Below are 12,065 nucleotides of genomic sequence, written 5' to 3'. Positions count from 1 at the left end.
TTAGGTAGAAAGGGAGGGGAAGTGGTTTACTTGTCCACCTTGTGTCTTGTTTAATTAGAACAAATCATTTGTGCAGCAGGAAAAGCAACTTTGCTTCACCGTTTGGGGAATTTTTAATGGTAGAAATATTTTCACCATTATAGCAACACATCTGAGTTCAATCTTAAGTGCTCACATGAGACCAGAGAACCCTGTTTTGTTCTGTGTTTGCCCTTTTTCAGGGTCAAGTCACTGAGCTGAGGAGAATTTACCATTTTCCAAGCAAACACAAATGTTTACACCACAGCCAATCTCAGTGGACCATGATCACAAATTCCAAACCGGCACTGATTGATGTAATTTGTGTTTCTGTACCAATATGTCTGGCGGCGCAACAACACGTTCTGTTTCTCATGGGACACCACCAGGCCACATGAAAAGGATTGCCAAGCAAACTTATCTGTTTAATTTAAACATGAGACAAAGAGAGTGTGAAATTCATTATTCAGTATAGTGCCCTTATCTACCAATAATGTTTCATCCGTGCGTTCCATGAAATCTTTACAAAACACAACAGAACCTAAATAATTCATTCATAAAGCAGAGAGCATGCCTGTAGTATGAGATGGAATACTGTAAACACACACATCATAATGTTATACATGATGCACGTTAAAAGGAGTGTGAGATCCAGGAACATGTCATACAACCTCTGCCCATGTAAAGCAAAACATAACCAATGTTTTTTTTTTAAATGCATTTGCCCACATTCCACTCTCAGTAGCAGTTATTTCTGGCTGCAGTTTCACACTCCAATCTAAAAATCAGATCAGCACAAATTCTGATAAGCGTGAAATGTTTCCGTTGAGATGTGAATGTGTGGCCTCAATAATCAAAGTGAGTCCTCTTTAAAGATTATAGGTTTAACAGCAGACAATTAAAATAAACGCACCAAAGAAAAAAGAAAAAGAACTGTTGGGGAGGAGAGAAAAAAAAATCCATTTGACATTGCTGCAGATATAATATTCTGGAGGGAGTGGAGGCGAGAAAAGCTGCAGCTCGGAACAAAGCCTAGCTATTATATTGTTCTTAGCCACTCTCCTATAATAGCAGGTTTAATGCAGGTGGAAATTATGGCGATTATCGTCCGCGTAGGAATGGGAGATACCGGCGTACTCATGTCAAAGTCATTGTGTGAGGAGGTCGATGGGAGTCACCTTGTCAACTGCAGAGGTTCTGTGCAGGATATCATGCTCTGTTATCCCCTCCCCCCCCTCACCCTCCCATCATCCCTTTATATCATACTCATCCTGTTTCACTGCTGAGTTACTGAACCCGAAATGCTTGTGGCTGACAGACAAAGCTGTTAAGGTAATGTTCACTTTTGCTGCTATATTGTATGTAAAACACAACCATGTAAAGATATTGATTTCTATGGCAAGATGCCCTATGCATCATCACATTTGTATGTTTGCTAACTGGGACTTGAAAATAATGACGGATGGACAAAGATGCTGCAGGTTTTCCAGCTGAGGTGGGTCCAGCCTGGAAGATAAGTCCAGACTGTGGGAGGGAGCCTGAACCCAGAGAGACAACGTCATTCTCATTGGTCATCCAAAAGCCAGTTTAAAAATTAAATAGTTTTTTATTGAGAGTGATTAACGTGGACTTGCCAGCATCATTGTAACTAAATATGGAACTTACTATTTAACTAACTGGCACATCTAGCAATACATGCAAAACAGTGCTGCATATCACTCTGTGAAGCAAACATCTCTAACTTGAGCATCTCAGTGTAAGTCAGGAAATGGGCATTGAAACGTGACATAAAGGACGTTGCTGTCAAATTGCAGAGATTAAAAAAAAGTCTTGAAAAATTGAACAAACTTCCTGTCTGTTTCGTCAGCATCATAGTATCCTTTTTTTCCACTCTTGCTGCTTTTGTTTCAGTGTGCACAGGAAGGCAAGTCTGGATTATCCAGTGGTATAGCTCTACTTATTGTAGCATCATCGTAGGCTTGCATTTTGGATATTAAGAAGAGTACAATGAGTACATTACCAGTACTTGTCTGGTAAAAAGAGTGAAGATACAGCGACTCAGTGAAAACATCAAAACCGTTGTAGTGCTGTTCATATTGTGTTTATTGCAGTTCAAGCATATCATTTGCCACTGTCTCAGTTGAAATTACATCTATAATTCTTCACTTCACCAAAAAACACATCACAGTAAAAGCCAAATTTCTAAAAGGTAATATTTTATGCAAGATTTTTTTGCTGAAGATATCAATATATAGCTCATAAATCAGATGAGATGCACAAACCTACTGGCTTACATCATTGAGAAATCAAAGAAGAAGTTACAAGTTCCTTCTACTAACACTGGACTACAGAGTAAAAAATCAGCTGGACGAAAAGTTCATTTTCTGAATCTCTGTGGGTCTGAGCTCTTCATCAAGGGTTTCTGCTGTTAGGCACGACAAAGCAGTTTGTCATCCTGGAGGCTGCTGAGTTTCTTGTTGTGGAGCTCTGGAGGACTTACGCACTTCAAGGCATTCCGAGATGACAAAGTGGCCTTTGTCTGTCTCATCCACTGCACCAAGGAGCTGATGTTACAGTCGCACTGCCACGGGTTGTCATGGAGGTACAGCTTCTTCAAAACTGTAGAGGAGTCAGAGGAGAAAAATCAGCACTGAAATGAGTCATGCAGGCACCAGTGAACAATGCAGTCATCATCTCTGCCCCTACTATTATGAGTCATCCCTTTGTTTCTGTGAGAACGGGAAAGTGAAAAGGCCACCTGCTGGTTTTAGACGTACTGGGCATATGGGAGAACATGTTTCCGTCCACTGTCCTCAGGCGGTTTCCACTGAGAGACAGCTGAGAAAGCTTAGGCAGGTTCCTGAACACATCAGGTGGCAGGTTCTCCAGCTTGTTGTTCCTCAAGTAGAGTTCCTGGTTGAATATTCAGCACATTCATCTTGTGGCATTAAGAATGAAGATATAGCTGTTTTCATACTGGGAATATTATACAATAAGTAAAACTACCAACATTAACTATACATATGTTTTTATCTTTTTCTACACTACACTACAGTCCTTTTTTTGTTTTTATTCTATCAAACTTTAGTCCAAACAATGACAGCACACAATGTTACCTGTAGGTTGTCCAGGCCGTCCAACACAGACGGGCTCAGTGTGGACAGAAGGTTGCTGTCTAGAACCAACATCTCCAGAGATCGCAGCAGTCTGAATGCTCCAGCAGGAACAGTCTTCACACTTGATGTGGAGACAGAGTTGAAAATCTCACAATCAAACAAAATGTTATCCTCTTTTTCAATGTAACCAGGATATAAACACCTGGTTTATTTCAACTGTAACAGCTCCTGTTAGCACCTGTAAATTCAGTAAACATGTCCTGAATGGCTACATAATACTCTATGTAAAACTGATGTGTATGACAAAGGGCCAAATTTGGAATGAAAGTGTCCTTGTGAGGACATGTTGGGAAAAGGAGGATATTTTGGTGTCCCCCCCCCCCCCCAGTTCTGTGTTTGAAGATTAAAGTTTGGTTTTAGATTCAGGGTATAATGAGCTAGGTTTAGGATTAGGATTGTATTTGTGATGGGTAAGTTTTGGGTAAGTACCTGTAGGGAACGTATTTTGTCACAAGTAACATAAGACGAGTACATGTGTGTGGGTGGATTTTCTGTGTGGAAATTATATAGGGGGGAGACAACAAGATAGGGTGGTAAGTGTTCACCAAAGAAAAAGGCACAGAGGTGAATATGATGCAGGTCGGGTTTAGACATCTGGATCAGGGCAGAGCTTTAGCTTATCATTCCCTTCACTTTTCTATCTATTCTTTACCTAGTTTCCCCTTTCAATCAGAAGGGCAAGTTGGAAAGGATCAAATCCTTTGATTTCAAGTTATCTCTGCCTCCACTACTTATGTAGCTGATGTTAATCTGGCCCTCTGCATTGTGTTTCAGTACCGACTGCCCCAGGTGGGCTTTGAATGCTGGTCTTCCGCATGGCGGGCGATGATGCAAACCGTTCTGCCAAGAGGTCAATGACCACTTGGCAGTTGGGTTTCACGTCCTTTGTGGGTGAGTGAGTGCACCTGGACCCTCTGTTACACTTGCATGGAAGCCACACAATATAACCAGGATAAAGAGTACCACTCTTAGAGCCCAATTTGAAGTAAAGCTTTACAGGCTTGCAGGCAATGCCTAGTAACCCTTAGGGTTAACAAACAGCCACTTGGTGAAGTGAACTCAGACTGATCCATACATGACCGTTTGCACAGATCAGAAGATCAGGCATTGGTTCTTCCCCAGATAATCAGTGTTATAATTGCCGGATGTTCAACACATTGGGCGGTATGTTACTGTTACCTGTTACTGTCTAAGTTGAGAAACATGAGCTGCCTGAGTCCAGTGAAGGCCTTCACAGAGATCCTCTCGATGCGGTTCATAGAAAGGTCCAGAACCTTGAGGGCTATCAGAGGCTTGAAGGCATTAGGTGGGAGTGAGGTTAATGCATTGAGAGGAAGATCAAGGTCTGACAGGTTCCTCAATCCTACGAACATCTCCGCTTTGAGGGTGCCAATCTGGTTGTGACCCAGCATAAGGAAGCGAAGGTTCAGAAGGTCCTAAAGACGTGGAGAAGACAGTTTTTCTGATCAAAGCAATGTGATCACTGAGCATCATGTATTCCTCTCCTAACCCTTTACCTGAAATGCCCTTGGTGGAAGGTTGGTGATACGGTTGCCGTAGAGATTGAGAAGCATCAGTTGCTTTGCACCAGTGAAAGCCTTGGGGTGGATGGACTTGATGGCATTTCGCTCCAGGTTGATTGACTCAATCTTTGGGATTGATTGGAGAGCATTGGCCTTCAGGTCCGTGATACCGTTCTCACCTTTACATACCAGAGGGGGAGTTGGTTGATGCAATTATGTCCTACAATCCTTATGTGTGCTTGTATGTCAGACAAATGATCAGTTTTGAATATTGCAGCTATTGACTGCAAGATACTCACCAAGTTTGAGGATCCAAGCATCAGGGGGCAGATTGGAGGGGAAATCTTGAAGCCCTTTCTTGTGACAGTTGACCTCTGATTTCTCTATATCAGGCATCTTGGAGCATTTACAGAGATCAGGACAGTTCTCAACAGTCTGTGCCACCCATAGGATCACCAACATCAACCACACCAAGTACCGCATCTCCCTATCTGCAGAAGGGAGAGTGTGGAGAAACAGGGAACGAGACAGATATAGTCTTGGTCTTGAAAATTCACTTGTAGTTGCTTAAATTACTACTTACATATCTATCAATTTGATATATTTGATTGATTTTAGAGTTTAGAGAATGATCCTGGTGCTTTAGATTCCTTTCCATGCTGAAATTGCAGCTGGCAGCTGGCGAGCTAGGTGTTCTTAGAATACCACAACGTGAAAGTATAGCTTAACAAGTGTAAATCCTCCATTCAAAATGCCTGTGAAAGGTGCCCTTACATACATTCAGTGTTCCTCACCACAGCACAATCTGCAAATCATTGAAGTCTAACAAATATGTTGAGTGCATTTCCATTTCAACCGAGCACTTGCAAAGCCCACTGTGCATTTTATACATCCATATTTGCTTAGTAGTCTAAAAACTGCTGATCATAGACTGACCCTCTGAAAAAAAAGAGAGCCATAGTTACAGGGAATTTTCAGAGTGGTGCTTGAAATCCATGACCGTTAGACAAAGTTTTTCACATCATTACTGTCACCATGACAACAATGATTGTCTAATGTTGAGGAAATATTTATTTGAACAATCTTCTCCCTAAACCTAACCATGCAATGAAGGTTATGGCAATGGCTACTGGGTTGCTGAGCAGTTTTGGTTACACATCTGCCTCAAAAACAACTCTGCCCCGCCGAGCTTGCACCGACAATTAAAGGTAATGAACCTACTCCTAAAACTATCGGGATTATGGCAATAGGCGAATTTGCCAAAATGTTGAAATATCCCTTCAACAGTTGTTAAGATATCTTTGGATGTTGGATGTTTGGTTGTGTGTAATGAAAACAGTAGCAACAATCTTAAATGCAACACATGTAGTACACTATTTAATTTAATGCAAAACTTTTTATCATTATAAAATGATTTTAATTAATCACATTTCATATGCTAATGAAATGAAAACTGACCTGACGGTCAAATATTGTCACTAGAATGTTTGGGATTGATGTGGACCAGAGACTTTAATCACAAGTGAGTTTATCTTATCATGGCTCACTCTCTGAGGCTGGTTGTCAACTGCTTCACTTTACTTTGAGTTCTCAGATCAAATCAACATGAAAGAGCCGAGCTCTTAATTAGAAGCCCAGTGGCAAATTGTACATCATCATCATCATCATCATCATCATCATCATCATCATCATCATCATCATCATCATCATCATCATCATCATACAGGGCAGATAATTAAATAAGTGATAAGAGAAGAGTGTCAGAGGTGATATTCAGCCAGGTGAAATATGAGCACATGATGTGATTTCACCAGTCTACTAGAATAAAATAAGATTCTAGTAAATAGTAGAATAAATACCAATCTACTAGAATAAAATAAGAAGTTAAACATGTTAGAAAATATTTAAAGTAAGCCAAAAAAAATATGATGGAAGAATAAGTGTCACTATTATTTGTGATTTTGTCTCATAAGAAATGACTGGCTGCCCTGTGGATTTGCATGTCTTGAACAGCAAAATCCTAGTGGGACTCCTGGCCAGACCATTTGCTTTATTTCTCCACACTCCTTGAATTTCCTGTCTGTCTGCACTGGCACTAACATAAAATGGCCCAAAAAATATTCAAATGACTGCTGCTTTTTCTGCTGCTGAAGCTAGAGAGTCAAGTGCTTATATAACTACTGAGTTCCGTCTGACTGAAATGTAACATGTTCAATTCACTGGGCGAATGTTGGATGCTGACTATGACATCAAACACTGTATATCCAATTTTATCCAATGTTATATCCAGTGATCTGACTGCTGAGTTGATGAGCTGATTACACATCCCACTGTGGACAAAAGTGTAGCATGACATGTGGTAATTAACATGGCTAAAAAAAAAAAAGCAGCAAAATCTGTGCCTACAAGCATGTTTGAGTTTGGCTTGATCCAACATTATGTTCAAACACTGTAAGTACTGCAGATAGCTTTACTTAAAGCCCCTTATAACTCCTTCATAACAAAATAACAAATAAATGAAAATGAAATGAATTTGTTGGCATAAGAACATATCAATACACAGTCAGTTTCCCTGGTAATCATTTTTTGTTGAGCTGTTTTGAAACAAAGAGATTTACTTTTATATGACATCACACATAATCACATTACACAGCGTTACACAAAGTGTGCCTACAACACTGTTGTGGGAGATACACAGGCAACACAATTTTGTTCTAAAGTGTATATGAATGGCAATAAAGTTTTTCAATTCAAAATGATAAATGCTGTGGAAGCAAAACAGACTCATATTATAGCAGGCAAATAGTGTAAAAGGGACTGACTAAAGTATAGGATTCAGTTTCCATAAATAACTGGAAATTATTTGAATAAAGCTAAAGTTACAGACATGTAAAAATGTGGGGAATTATTTATTTATTTATATTATTTGCAGATATAGTGACTGCAAAAAGAGCTGTGGAGAATCAGAAATGTGTCTGCAGCTAATCCCATTTCACCACGTGTACAGACAGTCCTCTGAAACAGCAGAGAGGAAGCACAGCATCAAACCAAATGTGAAACAAAGAACATCTTCTCACCAGCACAAACATTAATACCTGATTATTGTTTCAAACAGCTAAAGTTGAAGTATGTTTGATTTCTCCCCCTTCACGTGAAATCAGATCCAAATTAGACAAATCAAAACATTAGACAGATGAAGCTCATTTAAAAGCAGTCGGGCTGTTTATCCTCCCGCTGAGCGCCACTTACCTGAGCGGGCTGTCATCACCCCTTCAAAACAACACTCCAGATGTTTGCACCTCGCACGTTTTCCCTTAAAAGCGCCCGTTAGCAGCTGCCAGTGTCTAGATATACAAACTAGTTTGAATTCATTTGAACATGAGATGAGAGGAAGAGCTGTAGAGTTCTCAGCTCTCACAGCAGATCAAACTATGTGAGATATGAAGCTGACATGAAGGCAGCTCTACACAACACTGGCCAGCGTGGTGGTGGTGGTGGTGGTGGTGGGGGGGCACAGTCTGAGCCGTCGGTGAAGACAGGGTGTGAAACTCTGCAAGTTCTGCAATGTCACAGAGCCCAGAGAAATGTGGCATCCGCTGATTATGGCTCTGATCCATGCTGCGCTGCCAGGTCAACGGTGTGTGTGTGTGTGTGTGTGTGTTGTTGATTTTGTCCCTTTGAAAACAAACTTTGGACATTCAGAGTGAAGACTTTCACAAGAGGAGTTTAAAAGGAACAGGGCCTATCTACACTAAGAATTTTATCTCACCATTATAACTTTTCCGAAGTTTCTAACTCAAACAATTCTCCTAAATCCTCTTCAAAAAGCTGCTGAGACCAACTTCTAAGGAAAAATGAAAACTCCTGAGATAAGAGTGTGAATCACTTCCAATGGCTGACGTCAATCCTCATGGGCAAGCTCTGTGATTGGTTGGCAGTGGGAATGCTTTCATCATGCAACATCCCACAGTAACAAAAATAAAAAGAGAAACAATGGTATAAAAAATGACATTATAACAGATTAGGTGCTGTTTATAGCCGCAGTGAATTCTCCATAAGGCTTCTGTATGATAAGGTTCGTTCAACCCAGAAGGATTCAGCTTTACAATATACAGTAAATACTTACATTCAGTTCACTCCATGGAAAAGAAAAATAATCATAACATTCTCCATTAACATCCTTTAATTATGTGTTGATCCTGGACATTTTGCAACAATGTCTATACAACTGTGGAGGCACCATCCAACACAATCTCTAAGGCATTGTGATGTGGCGTGACAGGAGTCCCTCTCTGATTCTTTGTGACTTGGTGTCAGTGAGTTAGTTTGTATGTCCTCACCGCTACTTCTACTCCAGATGTAGGTGCTACTTTTAAGCCACAATGGGTTCGTGAATTTTAGACATCCTAAAGTTAGGACAGACACACCCATTTCTTTTAAATTCATCCTAAATCTGCAAGTTAGGATCTGGTTTTAACATGTTTAGTGAACACTGGCAAGGATCAGTTTCCCTCCTCTGGGATAGTCTGCCCCACCCTGATATGTTTCACCAGTGTGTCAAGCTTTTGTGGTAGTAGTGTTTGGATTTTCCATTTTACTTGAGTTTATCTGTGCCTCCTTTTGCGTCTGTTCAATTTTCCTTGTTAGTTTTCCTCCTTAGTTCCTTCTTTTGGATTGTGTTCATTGCTTGTTCTCCCAATCACCCTTGGCTGTTTTTTAAATGTTATTTCTGTGTCTTTTTCTTTGATAATAAATTGAACTCTACAGCAACTGTGCTTTGGACTGGAAGATTGGGGAAATCAACATGTTAAATGTTTGTGCCTTGAAGGGTATTCGATCAGAGTTTTGGGTTAGTTTCCTTTGCAGCTTTTCTACAAAATGCATTGGGTTTCACTGTGAACAGAGAGGCAAATTTCCCTATAGGCTTCAGATAACAGTTATTTTTAGTGACAAGGTATAGGGCAGACAAGATGTTGCCTGAAAAGTGAAACTCAGTCCAGACAAAAGTCCAGATTGCCAATGAGTGGTCCAGTCAAAGCCCATACTTAAACCCCACAGACCATCTGTTCACAGACATCCACTTTGACAGGGTTGGAGAGGACCTGCATAAAGAATGAGACAAAAATGCCCCCAAAAGTTAGAAAAGTTGGCAGAAATCCACACAAGAAAACCGCAACTGCATCCAAAGAGGCCATTATGAAACACTGAATTAAAGGTTTGAAAGTTTTACATAAACGAGATGTGTAGCAGTTTAAATGAATTAGCAAAAATTCAAACGTGTTTCCACTTTGTCTTGAGTAGAATAACCAATTGAAAACATCAACATTTTATCCATTTACAATTAAGTCTATAGGTGTGCATAAAATGAATGGGTCTGAGTACTTTGTGAAGCCATAGCTGAAAACATTAAGCTTAAAGGAGAATTCCGGTCATTTTTGACCCCTAAATCGTTGTCCTGATGGTCACCCAGTGTTGCTTGGAGCAAAAAACGCCACTAAAATTGATGCAGGCAAACCAGAGTTACACCATAGCTAGACTGCACTAGGGATAGCCACAACGCTAACTTATGGGGGCAATTCTTTCAACCACAACAAACACTCAGAAAACAATCAAATATCTCTGGTACATGACTGGAATCCTTAGAGACACCACTGAACTCATATAGTGTACAGTATAAACAGTATAAACTTTGTGTTTTTGCATGTAGTCACTCACCTCAGACAGCCGAACTCTGAAACATCCTGGAAAGACGTTACTATCCAATCACAGAGCGCCTTCTCCCCGCCACAGAAACAAACACTTTTTCCTTGTTGTGATGATTTCTTTACAAGAATAAACGGTGGAGCAGTGCAGTGGTGATGTCCAAAATATCTCTGACCGTTTATCTTTGTAAAGAAATCATCACAACAAGCGATGACAGAGCAGGCGCTCTGTGATTGGATAGTAATGTCTTTCCAGGATGTTTCAGAGTTGGGCTGTCTGAGGTGAGTGACTACATGCAAAACACAACGTTTATACTGTTTATACTGTACACTATATGAGTTCAGTGGTGTCTCTAAGGATTCCAGTCATGTACCAGAGATATTTGATTGTTTTCTGAGTGTTTGTTGTGGTTGAAAGAATTGCCCCCATAGCCCTAGCGCCGTCTAGCCATAGTGTAACTCTGGTTTGCCTGCATCAATTTTAGTGGCGTTTTTTGCTCCAACCAACACTGGGTGACCATCAGGACAACGATTTAGGGGTAAAAAATGACCGGAATTCTCCTTTAAAGACTCTGCACAAAATGAGACAGGACCTTGAGCAGATGGGGAGGATGCAGCAGCAGCCCCCTCCATGAGAATGATGCACCTTAACATGTTTGTCAGCACGACATGTGCTACAGTATCATGTCAGCAGGGGACTTACCAGAGGAAAGCCCTGTAACCACAGTGTTGGTCTCATGCTTTGTACCAGCAGTCTGTAAAGAAGCCTGAGCAGCCAACAGTCACTGTGTACAGTATGTTACTGTATTTGACTGAGCCGTCAGATCAGTTTGAAATCTCCTGGATGAACAATGACGCGGCTACAATCTGTGTCCCGTGATCTGATGTAAAATTCAAAGGAATTTCTGACATTGTTTATGTTGTTATGAAATCCCAACTCACAGATGGACTCTTCTGTCGTAGAAACGTTAACTGCTGTCTGGTGGATGGTCTGAGGACTTTGTTCACAAGTTAAATCTTTGCATTTGTAGCAGAGCTCGAGCTTTTCTCTGATTCAAGGTCCTCATCCACCACAACACACACTCGCACACACACACCCACCACCTGGTCAGATGAAGCAGACACATGAGGGCAGCATCTCTGGCACATACGTACGAACCAGGCACCTGTTCAACCTCTGACACGTTCACACATTCAGATTGTAAAATATTTCATGTGAATAAGACCTAGCTGAGCTGCTCTGCCCCCTACGAGGCCCAACAGGCTCAAAGAAACACAAAGCATGCAACCGGGGGAAATAGATAGAAAGGCCCAACTTCATGCAAATATTCTCTGATTCCAGCCTAAACAGGATCAAAATTGTTTATTACTGTAAATGATAGTATTACTTCAAGCTAAATGAAGGAAAGGCTGATCATTAAAGCAGAAGTAAGCGATCCGGTGGTTTTGGCTAACTTCCTGTCAGCAGGTGGAGTTAGCAGTCCCCGCCCTCGTCCCTACGTCACCACATTCACGCGCATGCCTTGGCTGCACACACAGAGAGGACTGCCCCTTTATGCCGTTCTCTCTCCTCATTGGATAAAGGTTGTAGGATACAAGGAAAGTTTTCTCCTCGGCTTACAGCAGAGCAGAGTGACTGACAGACC

At 40.9% G+C, this 12,065-nt stretch overlaps 1 protein-coding gene across 2 annotated transcripts; it reads right to left on the bottom strand.

Moving 5' to 3' along the window:
• Positions 1-2,141: 2,141 nt before the first annotated feature.
• Positions 2,142-8,592, bottom strand: LOC311007305 (uncharacterized protein). Of its 2 annotated transcripts, none has more exons than XM_084000433.1 (7): positions 8,487-8,592; positions 5,017-5,208; positions 4,712-4,896; positions 4,374-4,630; positions 3,135-3,255; positions 2,796-2,931; positions 2,142-2,637 (listed from the first exon to the last, which is right to left on the bottom strand). In XM_084000433.1, the coding sequence occupies exons 2-7, from the start codon at positions 5,198-5,200 to the stop codon at positions 2,447-2,449; spliced, it is 1,074 nt and encodes a 357-aa protein (XP_083856559.1). In that variant the 5' UTR covers positions 5,201-5,208; positions 8,487-8,592; the 3' UTR covers positions 2,142-2,446. The 2 variants fall into 2 exon arrangements, with proteins under 2 accessions (XP_083856559.1, XP_083856558.1); XM_084000432.1 differs by lacking the exon at positions 8,487-8,592 and adding an exon at positions 7,967-8,239.
• Between the last annotated feature and the right edge of the window lie 3,473 nt (positions 8,593-12,065).

Source organism: Trachurus trachurus (genome assembly GCF_905171665.1).
Source record: "Trachurus trachurus genome assembly, chromosome: 24".
Classification (NCBI taxonomy): Eukaryota; Metazoa; Chordata; class Actinopteri; order Carangiformes; family Carangidae; genus Trachurus; species Trachurus trachurus.
This window is presented reverse-complemented; position numbering and strand designations above follow the sequence as displayed.